At 37.0% G+C, this 18,630-nt stretch overlaps 1 protein-coding gene across 3 annotated transcripts in view; it reads right to left on the bottom strand.

Annotated features, from left to right (window-relative positions):
* Window positions 1-8,635: 8,635 nt before the first annotated feature.
* Window positions 8,636-18,630, bottom strand: part of HECW2 (HECT, C2 and WW domain containing E3 ubiquitin protein ligase 2) — a 422,655-nt gene continuing 412,660 nt past the window's right edge. For all 3 annotated transcript variants that reach the window (XM_029225749.1, XM_029225748.1, XM_029225750.1), the window contains one exon: window positions 8,636-10,808. In XM_029225749.1, the coding sequence (XP_029081582.1) occupies window positions 10,697-10,808 (112 nt within the window). In that variant the 3' untranslated portion in view covers window positions 8,636-10,696. The remainder of the gene's footprint in view (window positions 10,809-18,630) is intronic.

Raw genomic sequence — 18,630 nt, 5'->3', positions numbered from 1 at the left:
ATTGGAAGAGATGAAGTAAAACTGTCACTGTTTGCAGATGACATGATACTATACACAGAGAATCCTCAGGATGCCACCAGAAAACTAGTAGAGCTAGTCAATGAATTTGGTAAAGTTGAAGGATACAAAATTAATGCACAGAAATCTCTTGCATTCCTATACACTAATGATGAAAAATCTGAAAGAGAAATTAAAGAAACACTCCCATTTACCACTGGAACAAAAAGAATAAAGTACCTAGGAATAAACCTACCTAGGGAGACAAAAGACCTGTATGCAGAAGACTATAAGCCACTGATGAAAGAAATGAAAGATGATACCAACAGATGGAGAGATATACCATGTTCTTGGATTGGAAGAATCAATATTGTAAAAATGACTATACCACCCAAAGCAATCTACAGATTCAATGCAATCCCTATCAAATTACCAATGGCATTTTTTTGCAGAACTAGAACAAAAAAAAATCTTAAAATTTGTATGGAGTCACAAAAGACCCTGAATAGCCAAAGCAGTCTTGAGGGAAAAAAGCAGAGCTGGAGGAATCAGACTCCCTGACTTCAGACTATACTACAAAGCTACAGTAATCAAGACAATATGGTACTGGCACAAAAACAGAAATATAGATCAATGGAACAAGATAGAAAGCCCAGAGATAAACCTATGCACCTATGGTCAACTAATCTATGACAAAGGAGGCAAGGATATACCATGGAGAAAAGAGAGTCTGTTCAATAAGTGGTGCTGGGCAAACTGGACAGCTGCATGTAAAAGAATGAAATTAGAACACTCCCTAACACCATACACAAAAATAAACTCAAAATGGATGCAAGACCCAAATGTAAGACCGGACACTATAAAATCTTAGAGGAAAACATAGGAAGAACACCCTTTGACATAAATCACAGCAAGATCTTTATTATCCACCTCCTAGAGTAATGGAAATAAAAACAAAAATAAACAAATGGGACCTAATGAAACTTCAAAGCTTTTGCACAGCAAAGGAAACCGTAAACAAGACAAAAAGACAACCCTCAGAATGGGAGAAAATATTTGCAAATGAATCAGTGGACAAAGGATTAATCTCCAAAATATATAAACAGCTCATGCAGCTCAATAGTAAAGAAACAAACAACCCCGTCCAAAAATGGGCAGAAGACCTAAATAGACATTTCTACAAAGAAGACATACAGATGGCCAAGAAGCACATGAAAAGCTGCTCAACATCACTAATTATTAGAGAAATGCAAATCCAAAGTACAATGAGGTATCACCTCACACCAGTTAGAATGGGCATCATCAGAAAATCTACAAACAACAAATGCTGGAGAGGGTGTGGTAAAAGGGAACCCTATTGCACTGTTGGTGGGAATGTAAATTGATACGGCCACTATGGAGAAGAGTATGGAGGTTCCTTAAAAAACTAAAAATAGAATTACCATATGATCCAGCAATCCCACTACTGGGCATATACCCTGTAAACACCATAATTCAAAAAGACACATGCACCCTAATGTTCACTGCAGCACTATTTACAATAGCCAGGTCATGGAAGCAACCTAAATGCCCATCGACAGACGAATGGATAAAGAAGTTGTGATACATATACACAATGGAATATTACTCAGCCATAAAAAGGAACGAAATTGGGTCATCTGTAGAGACGTGGATGGATCTAGAGACTGTCATACAGAGTGAAGTAAGTCAGAAGAGAAGAACAAATATCGTATATTAACGCATATATGTGGAACCTAGAAAAATGGTACAGATGAACCAGTCTGCAGGGCAGAAATTGAGACACAGATGTAGAGAACAAACGTATGGACACCAAGGGTGGAAAGCGGCCGGGGGTGGAGGTAGGGGTGTGATGAATTGGGCGACTGGGATTGACATGTACAGACTGATGTGGATAAAATTGATGACTCATAAGAACCTGCTGTTTAAAAAAAAAAAAAGAAATGTTGACATGGTTTCCTGATTGAAACTGGAACGACAGTAAATCTTCACCAACTGGTGAACAGTTCTTTAACCAACAGTCAAAAATGGATTGTTTTGTTGTTTTGTTCTGGCAGAGGCAGGGAGAGGGGTATGTTGGCAATGTCATGAGAAGGTTCAAGAATTTGGATTTGCGTTCCATTTTCCAATGCCAACTAAATACCAACTAGAAGCGAATTATTATACTATCCAAGTATTTTGTGTTGCAAGAGGTAGTATTTTATAACACTATTATAAATTGTCAAAGAAATATATATTTGACAATGATTTATGGCTTGGAAATTGCTGGCTTTTCCTTTCTAAATGAATAGTCAGTTCATTAAACTAGACATCATCTAAACATATTTTGAGATGACCTATAATGACGGGGCAAATAAAATAAGTGAAATTCATTTCTATCGATATATACATTATATTTTTGTCAGATATTCTCATTTCAATTTATTATTGTTACGCCAAAGTTTACTTTGGTTGACAAATGGAATACTAGTCAACCTAGTATCTATTTAGAAGAAAGTATCTGTTTAGAGGGAAAAAAAGTCATTAATAAAGTTTTTTGATCAAGCAAAAGTGGAAGGTATGAAGAAAAACACTTTTCCATTCCTTGATAAAGGGGTTAAATGCTTTCTGGTTAAAGGGTTAAATAAAAAAACATCAAGAAAGACTTCCTGGGGGCAATTAGCAGGATGGTGGGAATTATGCATTCTTAAAACATTCACTAAGTAGCTTTCAGGTTTTATTAAAACAATGAAGGTAGATAAATTTATCATAACGAAAGCACACTGAGGTCAAAGGTTACACAGGGAACATTATGACACAATAACCAGGAAGTCAGTGTCATAGATTAATCTCTTGCTTTTCTCTTTCAATAATAATGTCAAACTTTAGTCAGTTATAAAGGATGAGTCTTTGCTTAACTGTTCTCATGTGATACAGGAAATTCATTTCTAGTTTAAAATATAGAATAGAGCTTAATGGCACATCTGTTTCACAAAATCTTGACATGGATCCTCAACTTACATGAATTAACACGATGAATTGATTTTCAGAATGATACTGGTGGGTTTCCCTGATGGCACAGTGGTTAAGAATCCGCCTGCCAATGCAGGGGACAAGGATTCAAGCCCTGGTCCGGGAAGATCCCACATGCTGCAGAGCAACTAAGCCTGTGCGCCACAACGACGGAGTCTGCTTGCGCTCTAGAGCCTGCAAGTCACAACTATTGAACCCGCGTGCCACAACTACTGAAGCCCGTGCACCTAGAGCCCATGCTCCACAATAAGAGAAGCCACCGCAATGAGAAGCCCATGCACCGCAGCAAAGAGTAGCCCCTGCTCGCTGCAACTAGAGAAAGCCCATGCTCAGCAACGAAAACCCAATGCATCCAAAAATAAATAAATAAAATAATTTATTTTAAAAAAAAGAAAGAAAGATACCGGCAAACACAGATCATTTTCAAGTACATCATTTAGTGATTATCTGCCATTACAGCATATATTTGCCTTTTTCCTTTCCCCATCTCTTCGTATTAACTGCCATATCACAGTAATATTTTATTTATTTGGTCAGTTCATTTATATTACCAATCAAGTATAAAGTAACATTACTGAGTAAATCAAGGGTTCCAAACTGGGGGACCTGCAAGCAAATTCAACCTACAGACATATTTGCTTTGATCCACCCAGTATTAAAGAGATCTAGAAATGCCATATAAAAATTTAGATTTCTGGATTTCTGTTATTAAACCAACACTGGCCTGAGTCTTTCAACACTGACCTGAATCTCATGTGACTCTAATCCGCTGGAGCAAAATATTAGAACGCCTCCTTTAGGTAAACCCCACCACACTCTGTTGCTTACACCCAACCAGCTTCATTCATTAAATACCTACTTGGCCCCTGCAGGCTTGTGAATATGTGACCCCTCGATTAGACTGATGTGGGTGGTAGTGGTGGTGGTGGTGTGCATATGTGGTTACGAAATAAGCATGCAACCAAGATGGTTTAACGAAGTCTCAACCCATGTGACTTCAGAGATTATGATTTGTGTTAAATCATTTCTTTAACAGTAATTTATGGCCTATCAAATAGTAAAATAATCTCTTAGGGATAAACAAAATAGATTCCTACTTATAAATATCATGAAAAGAGAACTTCCTGTCTACACAAAGCTGCATACTAATCCCATGAGACCTTTATCCCTACTTTGTTCTCTTCCCTCTTGAGTTTTTTCCTCCCCAAATATATCACAGAAAAATCATAATCTATTTTTTTAAAGAAGATTTATTTTGGATTAAGTGATTTCATGATGCAACATGGTTTTAAACAAAAATAGAGATCAGTATGAAAATAAAACAAATTGTACACATTAAAATATCTTTCCCTCAAAGCATTTCAGAGTCATAAAAAAATACAACACAAAAGTCAGGGGTTCAGGTTAGGATAAGAATACAGAAAACAAACAACAAGTCTACATTTCAGAGTCCCAGGCTCCATTTAATACCACCCATGATTCATTTCTAGGATGTCAACAGTCTGTATTATTTGCTTGGGGAAAAAATAAAGATGAAATTGAAATATAAGGTGAAATAAGAGCTGTGTAATTTCAGTGTCAATAGCAAATACTTCCCATTATTATTCTCTATTAAAAGTCACATTGAATAAATATAAAGCTTAAATCAACTCAACAAAAATAGAAACATAACTATTAATTGTGACATGGTGTAATAGACACAATGGGTGGAGTTGGTGAAAAGAAATTGGAAGGCTTAAAAAAATACATGACCCGTGCTCTACGTCTTAGAAATAAATGTGTTTTTCTTTTACAGAGCCTTAATATTAAAAACTAAGCATTATTATAAAATTAGATTAATACTTTCAGTAAGAGGCAAGAGAGATGCATGTATTTTTATTTATTTATTTTGGAATGCCTGCATCCCTATTATAAAAACATGTAATCTTATGCACTTTCCAACATATAACAGCCTCCATTTTACTTATGATATCATATAAAGAAAAATAGGTTGTAATAACATCTTTTAGAGCATTAGGGTCCTAAAAGAACATTCATTTTGTGTGTTTCTTGGTTAGTCCTTCCAAGGTATTTCTTGAACATTATCCATCCTTTTTTTTATAGAAGGTGATAGTAACCAAGAGTTTACTAACGGTTCCTTACCTGCATCAGTAATAGCTGATTCAGTTTGAATCATACACTATACCTATCAACACTCCTGAGGGCTGTAATATCTTAAAAGAAAATTGGATAGAAAGATATCACCTGCCCAAGGCCACCAGATGTAAAAATCACATATTTAAATTTAATTTTCCTGTGTTCCCCAGAAACCGTACAAGTAGGCCCTTCCAATTCTGCTGAACTGTTCGATCATGAAAGCCCAATAAACTACCTAACAGATTAAATCTAAGCAAATGTATTTCAGTCTTGATGAATTTCTCAAAAAACTGGAAACACTTATTAGGTCTCCATTTGCAATTCAGTAACCTAATTCTTAGGTTTCTGCTTTTTAGATGAACAGTGAACATTTAAGTTACCATTAGAAACCAAGAAAAATGTCTCAAAAACGATTGTAACATCAAAGAATGTCTGCTAAAAAACAAATTAGGCAAAATAAATGTGTCAAGCAACAACACCCTCTCTCATTTTTCCCATACAAAGTTCAGTAACAGTAACGATAATTCTTAAATTAAAAATAGTCCACAACATAATTTAATGCTAAATTGTTGAATCTCCTGATTGAGCTACAGTTAGCTTTAATACTTTGGGGCTAAGTTCTGTTTTGCAACACATAAAATGTTATCAACCTACTTAAGTTATAAAATAAGGGTATTTCCCACCAGGTAGATTACCAAGCAGTGCTCTCATTAGGCAGCATGGCATTCTTCTTCTCTAAGTCAGAAACCAAAGTATATGTTCCTACACCCACCAGCAAGCCCTAAGATGATCCTTCCATCTTGGTTTTAACTTTCCCTCTGCTACAGTCCTGTGGACTGCTCTGATATGGGTAGTGCACACACATTATGTATATCCTTTGTGCCAGCTCCTTGGAATGCAGTTACCACTCCTGAATCTTGAAGGCTGGTCAATAATTAGCACTACATTCTTGGCAGGGGTCGGGGAGGGAGGGAGGCACCACTGCTGGGCTCCTCTTTTCTGATTTTTGTTTCTATCATCTTTCTAGTGGGCAGCAAGTTGTTGGCCTTAAGCCACAATTCAGAAAGCTTGACGTCTCTGACATTTCTTTGCTTCCATATTAGAAAAGCAAATCTATCTAGAAAACACAATCGAACTAGAAAGGCAATAGTTTTTGCAAAATTAGGATCTATCTGAAAGTGACATTCTCATTAATTTAAACTCAAATTTTATAGAAGGTGTCTAAGATTTAGAGTGTTTTCATTCATCAATTAAATCAGAAAAAAGGTAAGAGAGCACAAAAGGGCCTGAAAGTCAGATTCAGTTTGAGGATGAAGCGTGTTCTTTATTTGCGTTTTTTTCTATGCAGGGTGATAGGTATCTTGTAATGATGGTATAGCATCATTTCATCCTCAGTGGGAATTTTCCGAATTGGGTTGGATTGGAAGAAAGACTTTAAGGCTATTCGTTATCAGATGCTTGCCTTAGAAGTAGTCAAGTCATAAATACAATTCGTGCAGATAGAAAAAAAAAAGTTGGAGGAATGTGAGGAGGACAGAGAGGAAAAGACAACCTGCAGTAGTTCCTTCATCCACGTCACTGGAACTCAGCCATCAGGGTTTTCTAGATCCATCCTTGTCCAAAATTAAAAAATAAAATCAGGCTTCTAATTAAAGTGTTTTTTCATTACTTTGCTTCCAAATAATATTTGAGAAAACTAAACTTACTATACTATATAAATCCACCAAAAGCAATCAAACTTTGTAGTTTGTTTTTAATTTCTCATAACAAGTAGTAAAATGGAAACATTAAGAATATGGGGAGGTTTTCCATGAATATGCTAATTTCTTCATGGACTTTTCAGAGGTGTCACATTTTAAGAGTGTTTGAAAAAATGAGAGTTTGGGTAGACAAAGCAGCTTGTAAACTTCACTGAAATTGGAATAGTTTGGTAGAAACATTAGTCTCCACATTTCTCGAGATGAAACCTAGAACTGTAGCTGTAAACTACTAAAATTGATCACACAAGCCACCTGTGAAAATCAGCCTCAACCCAGATGGGACCTGATACCTTCTACCCCACAGAGTGTGAAGATCAAGAGAGACTAAGCACTTTTAACAGTAAAGCGCTGTTCAAACATATTCTACCGTTACTGTTAATCATTTGAATGCAGGTTTTTTTAAACTTCTGATTGTTAAGCAAGTACAACAAATTTTCCTTCATTTATTACAGAACTTCTACTTAATTATAAACACAATATATGGTAGAAAATTGTGACCGCACTTCTTTGACCAAGATCCATTCATTTTGTGCACAAGAAAAAAGTTTTGACCCCAGTGGTGGATGGGCTCAAGGACTGGGATTTTTCACACTGAAAACCAAAGGTACACTGTAGTGCAGATGAAGGGAAACTACTGAACTTAATTTTGGCATTTTTTGGGTAATTTGAAGATCCTTGAGTTGGTCCTTCACAGTTCAGCTCCCCACCTGCACACTTTAAACTCTGTGTGTAAACACACACTGGGCTTCCACACTTGACCAGTATCATCACACTGTTACACGCCATTAGTTACCAACAGCAAGAACATTTATATGATTTTTTTTTAGCCACAGTATCTCCCACGTATGAACCCTTCACTGGAACCCCCAGATGGAGCAAGCCATTCTCTCCTCATTCCTTGACTGTAGAACATACCAACTTTTATTTAAAATACTTTCTTTGAACCTTGGTGTCTACTCCACTAGACTGTGAGCTTCTTGAGGCAGATTTTTGAATCTTGCAGCTCCATCATCAAACACAGTGGCTGGCACAGACTGAATGCCAATAGTGGGCCTCTTCTCTCACCTAACAGAAGCTCTGCATACATATTTGATGTATCGTGACTGTCTTTTATAGTATAAGCATCACTTATGAGTTTCTTAAAGAAAACAAGATCAGACAGCCAAATTATCTAGGTTCATAGTCCAGAAGAAAATATTTACAGATATTTCTATTTGTAGAGTATATTAAAGTCTAATTTATTCTGTGGAAATGTTATTTAATATTTTAAATAGTTATTATTGGACTCTTTTACTAATGAATAATAATAGATCAGTTATCATGGTGTTCTGATGTGAGAGGTCCATCTTGGATAATTCCCAATTCTGAGAATGGTAGCAGCTAGACGATTATACTGGTATTTGGAAAGAAGCTGGATGCCTTAACAAAGAAGTATATTTGCTAAAAATAGTTAAAGAGAGATATTTTATTTCAAATCTCTTTTACCTAATAATGTGTAATATGGTAACAAAGTGTCACAAACCAAAATGCAAGCTGACGTGGTCTATGAAAGTATTTTTGAAAGAAATGCAACCTTCTGTATCAGCTGCTTAGAGAATGCCAGCTCTGAAACATCTTACATACCATCAAAAATGTGTGTTTTTTTTTTTTAAAAAAAGCATGTTATACTATTTTTCCTTATAATGAAAAAAATACAAGTAAAAATAGTTTGTAAGATTAAATATATACTTATATTCATGATAAGTAAGTACAAACTAACATTTCCAGTTCAAATCTTTTTCTCTTTCTTTCTGATACAATTATAGTACACAGATAAATCTTTCCTTCTTATTTCCAGGTTTCTGAAACCTTTTCCCCAGAACGTTTCTCCACACCACAGTACTTGCCTTTAGAGCAGGAATGCAACATGAGTGGTATTCCTCCTGAGGGTCCCAATAGTAAATGTAGCTTAACCAACAGTGAAATCAGTTCTTACAAACCACCTATGAAAACCACGCATTTGACCTCCATAAAATGTAGGATTGCCAACACCCCATAATAGGAATTCCATGGTTGCTTATAAATATAGTTCTCGAAGAAGTATTTGGGCAATGCCTGTAATACCATAGGCTGGCAAACCAAATGTTTAATCCAATGATTTTATTACCCTCAATTTAAGTTCACTCTATTGAACACCTGATTAGTTACGACCGTAAGTCAAGAAATAAACAAGGATGTGGAATGACCCCAAAGCAATAAAAATGAAGAACACCCTCTGATAAACTAAGCAAAAATAACTTTAGTGATGTCATGCAGTTTCTGAGATATCATAGAAAAATTGTTCCTTAATATTGATAAGAAAATTATCCATCAGTGAAAATGCAGGCTTAGAAATATAGTACTGAGAGTTTCAATTTGTGATGTCTTCACTGGTGAGGGGAAATGGAATTCTTATTACTAAAGAGAGCTGATCTCTTGGGTGTTTCTGATGGCTCCCTAACTGAGCTTAGTGTTTAACGATGCTGTACAAATAAAAAGCAGTGGGGGAAATACGAAATATATGTATTAAATGCCATCCTGAAAAGTATTTGATGGATGGAAGAGAGTCTAATGCATTTTAAATAAATGCATATCATACTATCACATAGAGTGAATCTTAAAAAATTATTACTTAGATGCACAGTCCTTGTAGTGGTAGACATGGCACTGTGAAGAAAGTTTGATTTAGAAGCTATTTTCTATTATACTTGTCAAGTGATGGAGTTGCTGTTAGTCATATTGTAATGTCCCTTCAACTTTGGTACATTCAGTGCAAAATATTTTGGGGAATTTTTTTGTACCTTTATAAATATAAAAGGCCCTTTTGTTCCCTTTGAGAGTGCTTAAAAGGATACATATTAGCATGATGCCCTAGTAAGCATGGAACACGAAAATGGAACAGATGATACGTACAGTATGATAGGTAGGTTCTTATATACATCTTAGAGAACATAAATATAATGAACTTATAAAAAATAAACAGAACTCACTGTGTACTTTTTCCTGATATGCTGTGATTAATTGCTAGTTATTTTAAAACTGTTTTCATGCATTATAAAGCATAAAATCTGTCATTAGTAATTCACTGAATAACAGTTTGTCTTCGGCCATAATTACACACATACCACTTTGCATATACATTGTCACAGACCACCTTATTGCAAATCTTTAAGGTTACCTCATATTGACTTGGTTTCATTTTCACTGTGTCCCATGAAAGCTGAAACCTATGGTGCACACCATGCAGGCACTCATAAGCAAGAAAATGAATATTCTGTTATAACTTAGGGCTTAAATGAATGTATTTTCAGGAGATATATTTGTTTTTATTATGTTATTTAACTTGCACTAATTTGGAGATTGGGCCAAGCGCTGCCAGTTTGGCTTGAATCATGTTCAAAGGTAAGTTTCAAGATTCTCCTGAGTCTCTAAAAGTTATCATGGAGCTGATCGTGTACAGGTTCATCTTCATCTTGGAACATAACAAATGGAAAAAAGTTTGGCAGTCAAGAACTGTTGATTGAAAGATTGTTGGGTGGTTCCCTGGGCATCAAGCTCACCCAAATCCTTCCAAGAGTACTCATCACCACTATCCAGTCCCCAAATGTGGCAGAACACGTGTTCCTGGAAAATAACAGCACTCAGCTTTACTCTAATGGAAGTGTACTCTTGAAACTTCCAATGTTCAGCCATTCTTCTAGAGGGCAGCTTCTGGAATTGCCTGTCTACACGGAGCGGGGCATTGTGCCTCCAGGTCACTCAAGTCCAAAGGTGCTGGTCTCTTCAACTGCTGTCAAGAGTTTTTCATAAAGCATGGAGAAGGATGGGTACGGAGGGAGATCCAGACGGTTAAAACAAGTGTGAGCTCTGCAAACAGAAGAAGCAGTACAGAGTTCAGAACGCTTTGAGTGAAACGATATTGTTTCTCTGTGTGTCTGCCTGTGCTTGTCTTTCATATTCAAATGGGTTTGTTGCCAATTTTCACATTCCTTTTGGAAACACTTTGAAAACGTTTCGACTTGAAAAATTCATAATTGAATTTCTTTAAGGGAAATAGGATCTTTAAAAATATTTTCCTTACATTTTCACAACCGTTTAAAATCCATATTACATACATATCACTAATTGTTTAGTTGTCTAAGAATTACAAAGACAAGTTTGAATTTTTGTTTCTCTTTTGATGTTAGATTTTTTTTTTTCCTAAAAGACATGACTATAAACTCTTGCAAAGTAATTCATTTTCAGAGTTGGCATTTGCCTGAAAGTCTCTCAAAAAATCTACGGTTTTCCATTTTTTCATTTTGTTGGTCAGGGAAGAGCACTGAGTGTCTCTGAAGACCTGCAGACACGCCTCATGGCTTAGAGTTTTGGGAAATTCCCTGGCTGGACTTTCCTGTCGAAGTCAGTAGACCATTGTTACTTCTTTGACTCCAGTGCTATAATCTGTTTTCTCCTAATTCACAATGCAAAATAATGGCCATTTAAATCATTACATTACATTCTTTTTAGAAATACCTCCCCTTTTGCCAAGATAGGAAAAAAATATGCTTTCCTGTTATTTGCACCTGAATCACAATAAAAAATAGACAGTCTCCAAATAGTACATCTTATCAGGAAGTAAATCTGCACTTTTGACATGAAGTAGGAAGCATTTTATTTGGAATGTACAACAGTTTGTTTGTGGGAGCTAAACAACTTTGACTTTAAAAAAATGCTCCTGAATTAATATGGAATTTTGGGAGCCGTGATTTTTAACAGGCTGTTTTTACAAAGTCACGTTTAAGTTTTTATTCTTATAAATTACTTTAATACTAATGAAATATAGTTATACTCCTAGATGCAGCATAGTGTCATGGGAAGACCAGAGATCTACAGTTGGATAGACTTGGGTTTGAATTTCAGCTCTGCCAACGAGTTGTGTAATTTGCAGTGAGTTATTAAAAATCTGCCACTCAGTTTTCTCACCTATAAAATCAGAAGCATATCATTTGTTTCAGAAGGATATGAGGATTACGTGAAATCACAGAAACATGCTTAATACCATGCCTGGCTCACAGTGTTTGACCAATTAATAAGATATATATTGTTAGCTACATTTCGTTACCATCAAAAAGATTTACTCCAATTGCGTTCATTAAACTGCCAAAAGATAATCATGACTCGTGGAAACTATGAGATAACAAAGAGATGATAAAGCAGGTGTGTGGCCACATGGCTTATTAGAAACAGTAACTCGAAGGGGCTCTGTTACATTAGAAAAATAAAGATCTTCCTCAACTTACAATGGGGTTACATCTTGGTAAACCCCTCGTAAATTGAAAATATAAGTCAAAAATGCATTTAATACACCTAGCCTACCAAATATCATAGCTTAGCCTAGACTACCTTGCACATGCTCAGAACACTTACATTAGCCTACAGTTGGGCAACATCATCTAACACAAAGTCTCTTTTATAATAAAGAGTTGAATATCTCATGTAATTTATTGACTATTGTACTGAAAGTGAAAAACAGAATGTTTGTATGGGTACAGAATGGTTGTATGTGTATAGTTTTTTTACCCTCGTGATCACGTGGCTGACTGGGGGCTGAGGCTCACTGACATTGTCCACCATCATGAGAGAGTGTGGCACTGAATATTGCTACCCTGGGAAAAGATCAGGATTCAAAATTGGAAATATGATTTCTACTGAAAGTGTATCACTTTCACACCACTGTAAAGTCGAAAAATTTTAAGTCAAACCCTCGTAAGTCTGAGACTATCTATACCGGTTTTAGGACACAGAGATAGAACTGGCTCAGAGTTTACAACTCTTGTTATTACAAACTCTAGAATATATTGGGGGAAAATCACCTAATCAGTCTTTGCAAGCAAACACTTTCTTTGATATAATAAACCACTTCAGAATTGCATTTAACATAATCCATATTACACCTTCCTTACACCAGAGTCTCAACTTGGGTCTCAAGAACAATGTTTTACTTTTTAAAAAACTGAACTAGCATACTGAGAGTCTTAGGAATGGTTTAAATACCTATCTTGTATAAAACATTGGTGTAAAAATATTAACTGAAGACTTAAATCTGTCATACGGAAAGGGGAGGAAGAAAAGTATGTTTTGAATGTAATTATCATCCAGACTTTGTGTGTCAGATGAAACGTAACATTCATTGTCCCATTAGACTAAAGATGGTACTTCTTTTAGATGAAATTGAAACATTTTCATTTCTTTGGTTACCAACAAGGCTGAGAATCTCTCCCCAAGTCAGCTTGTTTGTAACATTTCCCATTTTGTGATCTACATGTTCATCTCCTTTGTGATCTACACGTTCATCCCCTTTGCCCATTTATCTTTTCTTTAAAAATTGTTTTTATTGTGATAAGATACCCATCACAAAGAATGTATCATCTTCACCATCATCAAGTACACAGCTCTGTGGCATTAAGTACATTCACATTGTTCTGCAACCGTCACCACCATCCATCTCTAGAACTTTTTCCTTTCCAAACTGAAACTTTGTACCCAGTGAACACTAACTCCTATTCTCTCCCGCCCTTGCAACCACCATTCTTTTCCCATCTCTATGAATTTGACTACTCTAAGGACCTCATGTGAGTGGCATCATACAGTATTCGTCCTTTGTGACTGGCTTATTTCACTTAGCATTTTCCAGGCCCACTTTGTAGCATGGGTCAGAATTTCCCTTCTTTTTAAAGCTGAATAATATTCTATTGTTTGTATATACTACATTTTGTTAATCCATTCATCCACTGATGGACACTTGAGTTGTTTCCATCTTTTGACTATTGTAAAAAAGTGCTGTTATGAACATGGGTTCCAATTTTCCTACATCCTCACTGACACTTGTTATTTTGTGGGTTTTTTTTTTTTTGGATAATAGCCATCCTAATGAGCGTGAAGTCAACTTATTTAAAACTTCAGGATTTCTTATTAATTTGTAAGAAATACTACAAAATAAAGAGACTAATTCTTGTTTATCTCTAGCTAATCTCTTCCAGCCTGTTCACCTTTTTATTTAGTTATGCATTTTATTTACAGAGTAATATTAATCTGGTTACTTGTTACCCATTTTTGATACATTGTCTTTCTTCAGCATGTTGCTGTGATAAGAAATGTTGAAAAGATGATCGCTAATGTTTACACCTAATAGAAGGTTTTCATTGCCTATTTTTTTCTTTTGGTAGTGCTGGTATACGAAAGAGTGTGACAGATCAACTTTCGGGACAACTCTTAAAAGAGTAATTCATTTTATACAGTTGTAATCTTGAATAGATATGTGTGAATTCATTTTTGTGAACTGAATCATACTGGGTAAACTAGGAAGTAAAATAATTCAAGCAAACTCTTTATCTAGGTAAGCAATAATCCATAATTAATGTTTTATTTGCTTAGGACAGGACAGGACTGTAGGTGTAGTATATCTATCACATGGTAGTTAAGCCTGTTCCTTCCCTCTTGATAACCAAATACCTTCCCTTAACTGAAGGTTAATTTTACCTAGTCAAGAATTAACAAAATGGCCACATACATGAGAATGAGAATTCGTAAATAGTAATGTTTGAATCCCCCAATTAACTTCTTACGCATACTTGAACTGAATGATGAATTTTAATTCACTGGGGTCTTATGGTAGGCAGAGTTCTAAGATGATCTGCCATGACCTATATACCTTTGTATAATCCCCATCATTTGAGTGTGACTGGGGACCTGTAATTTGTAACCAATGGAATATGGCAAAGGTGAAGATATGCTGCAGATGCAATTAAAGTCTCTAATCAGTTGATTTTAAGTTAATCAAAAGCGTGATGATCCTGAATGGACCTGACCTAATTAGGTGAGACTTTTAAAAGAGCATCTAGAGATCAGAGACTCTCACTGTTGCTAGATTTGAAGAAGTAGGCTGCCATGAATTCTATAGCTGCAGGCAATGAATTCTACCAACAACCGAAGGGAGTTTGGATGCAGGTCCTTCCCTAGTTGAGCCTCCAGATGAGAATGCAGTCCACCTGATATCTTGATTTCAGCCATATGAGATGCTGAGCAGAAGCCCTGGCTAAGTTGTGCCTCGACTCCTGATTCACAGAAACAGACATAGTAATTGTGTGTTGTTTTAAGCTGCTAGATTTGTGGTAATTTGTTATGCAGCACTGGAAAATCACTACAGGTCTCAGTGTAGTACAACAATCTAAGAAAAGGTAGTAAGTGTGACATAGTAGCATCATCCCTATCAAGGGCAGGCAGTGGGGCCAAGTTGGGAGTCAACAGCAGTCCTTGCATTCTCCCAGGTTTCTGAGTAAAGAAAGAGGAACTCTGCATGTCTCTGCTGTTCAGTAACTCACCCATGAAATCCATAAGCCTGGGTACTCTTTCTTCGATAGTTTCAGTTCTCAACACAAAAAGAAGGACTGGACAACTTCTTTGTTTTTGTTTTTTTTTTTGCGGTACGCGGGCCTCTCACTGTTGTGGCCTCTCCCGTTGCGGAGCACAAGCTCCAGACGTGCAGGCTCAGCGGTCATGGCGCACGGGCCCAGCCGCTCCGCGGCATGTGGGATCTTCCCAGACCAGGGCACGAACCCGTGTCCCCTGCATCGGCAGGTGGACTCTCAACCACTGCGCCACCAGGGAAGCCCTGGACAACTTTTTTGATCCTCTTCAGTCATAAGACATGATCACCATCACTGATCCATAGCCTAAGGCTATCACTGCTTCCTAAATTACATCTGGTTGCATAATAGACGGTTACCATAACAGAACTTTCCTTCTGAATAAACTGAACAGCTCCCCTGGAAAATGTGTCATGAAGATGGAGAAAGTATGCATTGTTGAAGGGGAAACTGTGCAGAAAGATTAAATGGTTCTCCCAAGGTCAAATCAGGAATAGGACTGCAACCTTGGGTTCCTAGGGGAAGTCGAACATTAAACAGAAAGCAGGGAGACTAATCCTCTTTCACTTTTGGAAGCCTGACTGTTAACTTCATCCCACCCCTGACTTTTAACTGCTAGTCCTCAGCATCCTACCAGATTACATACATTTTGACGATAGGAATTAGCAAAATAAAGCTTCAGATATTTTTTAACTGAATGACTCAATCAAAATATACGGGCACTCTAGGGAAAATGGTCCAGATTGGGTCAGTCCAGAAAACTCTGAGAGATACCAGGGGATTTTTAGGTGCTCAAATCATCTAGTTCTATCTCATGCTCACCAGAAAGCACAGATACTCAGAGAGGTATGGTGAAATTCATCAGAATCACCCAAGAAGCTTGTTTACAATGGAGATTTTTGGGTGTACCCTGAGATTCTACTTTAGAAGGTTTGGGGTGGGCCTAGGGATCTGCATTTTAACTATCACCCCAAATGAGTCTGATGCAGGTAGACTCCACTAGTGGAGAGACATCAGTTGGATTAGAAATAAGATATCTACATTGGCTATTTGTTTCTTTTTTTTGAATTTTATTTATTTTTTTATACAGCAGGTTCTTATTAGTTATCCATTTTATACATATTAGTGTATATATGTCAATCCCAATCTCCCAATTCATCACACTACATTGGCTATTTGTACCAGTGTTTTGTGTGCTTGCAAAAATTTCAAAACTCCTTATAAACAAGACAGCATTGCTAATAAGGAAATTGAGGAATAGTGTGGTTAAATAAATTGCCCAATATTTACCATCAACTTGCTGTATGAGCCAAGAACAGGGGAAAAAAAAAAAAGCAAAACAAAAGACAATCCTCTGAGGCTTTTCACACCCCCTCTCCCGCCCCATTCCATGTCCTAAGAAAACTCTAGCAGAAAATAACAGAAGGGCCCTTGGACTATGTTGACATTGGCAGCAAAAGCACATCCAGTTATTCAGTCTCAATAAAAGAACATTTTTCAAATCTTTCAAAGCCAGCCACACTAAGGCTATAATGAGTTTACCTCATTTTCATCTATGCAGCCAGAAACACTCAAGGAGGGCAGGTCTGAACTGGTCTTTGGGAAATCATGCTGGCATCAATATAAAGAAGATTTAAAAGCCCTCCAGACATCTGGTCTGACTTAATAGATCTCTTGGTGCCTTCTGGATTCTTTAAATGTTAACCAGAAGGTCACATGCTCAACCTTCTTTTCTTTCCTATAGATAGACAAGTCAATTATCCAAACCCAATGAGCCCAAAGAATCACAATTACATCTAAAGTTTCATCAATTAACTAATTAATGTATTTCTGTGTGTATGTATTTATTAATTTATTCTCCATTTCCCCAGAGTGATTTTTGGTAGCTTGTAAGGACTCAAAATATGAGGTGAAGAAGAAATTACAATCAGGATTTTAAAGAGAGAGAGAGAGAGAGTGAGAGGTGAAAAGCATGGGCCTCATTTTATCTGGTAGATATAGCCCGAGAAATAAAATGTATGTAAATCGAATAAATTTTTTTAATTTGCATTATCATTTATAATGTGTTTTATCAGTACTCTCTTTCTTTTTGATTGGCAGTGGTGCCTAATCCTAATTTGTTTCCTTACTCCTATTCCCACCTTTTCATTAAGTAATTAATCAGTCAAAACCAAATACTTATACATGTATATGTATAGCTGATTCACTTTGTTATAAAGCAGAAGCTAACACACCATTGTAAAGCAATTATACTCCAATAAAGATGTTAAAAAAATACTTAAAAGCATTCTGGAAAATTCCTAAGGGATACTAGAGCTTATCACTTTTTAATGTCATGATTTCTTTGGAAATGTGAGCATTCCTGACCGAGTTTACCTGTCAAGTCCAAATTTTCCTCATCTGAGACAGGGCCTATAGGCTTCCCCACAGGGGAATCAGGTGCTCCCGCAGTTCTGTCGGCAGGCAAGGCTGGAGGGAGGAGCACAGTTGGCCTGGAGCTGGGCTATGAGGTAGGCAAAGAGGGACTCTCTTTGGGCTCTCAGGGCCCCCTAATTCAGGGCCCACTGAGTATCCAGGTAGCACCCAAGCACTTTCACCTGCAGACCCTCTTTTATTATGTCCTCCACTGAAGACTCCATATTTTGAAAGCTTGTCATTCCTATACAAAGTGCCCTGATGAACAAAAATTAATTTTTCAACTTACATTTCATTTATTCCTTCATTCATTGAACAAATACGTACTGAGGTCATACTGCATGCCAGACATTGAGCTGTCCCCTGGTAGATGAAGGTGGATAGCCTGCTCTCTGCCCACAAGAAGTTTGCACTCTGACAGCAAAATATGCAGGCAAATGGGACCCACTAAAGGTTATGCAGTCTGTGCTCTGTACTAGGGGAACTGGCTGGGGCCAGTAGGCACTGTAATCCAGCCTACCTTTGGCTCTGCTCACCAACCCATAATCCCTAGCTCAGGGCTGCATTTCTCCAGAAAACCGTAAGAAACCTTTGTCTAATCCAAAAAATTCATATGGGCTCTCAGTGGCCCTGCACACAATGAGTTACAAGTCTGCTCTGCAGAGTCAGGAAAGGCTTTATAGAGGACACTATCTGTGCCAAGCCTTGAAGGATTTATAGGTGTGTAGGGTTTGTCTGGATCAGCAACAAGAGGGACGTTCCCAGCAGACTGCCCGGAAGTGTGAGGAAGCATTGCATCATCAGGAAACCTGAGAACTACAAGTGCTTGAGTGATAGGAGCCAAGGCTGGACGTGAAGCCAGAGAG

This window comes from Monodon monoceros, unplaced genomic scaffold, assembly GCF_005190385.1.
Source record: "Monodon monoceros isolate NGI ecotype Baffin Bay Population unplaced genomic scaffold, NGI_Narwhal_1 Super_Scaffold_16, whole genome shotgun sequence".
NCBI lineage: Eukaryota > Metazoa > Chordata > Mammalia > Artiodactyla > Monodontidae > Monodon > Monodon monoceros.
This window is presented reverse-complemented; position numbering and strand designations above follow the sequence as displayed.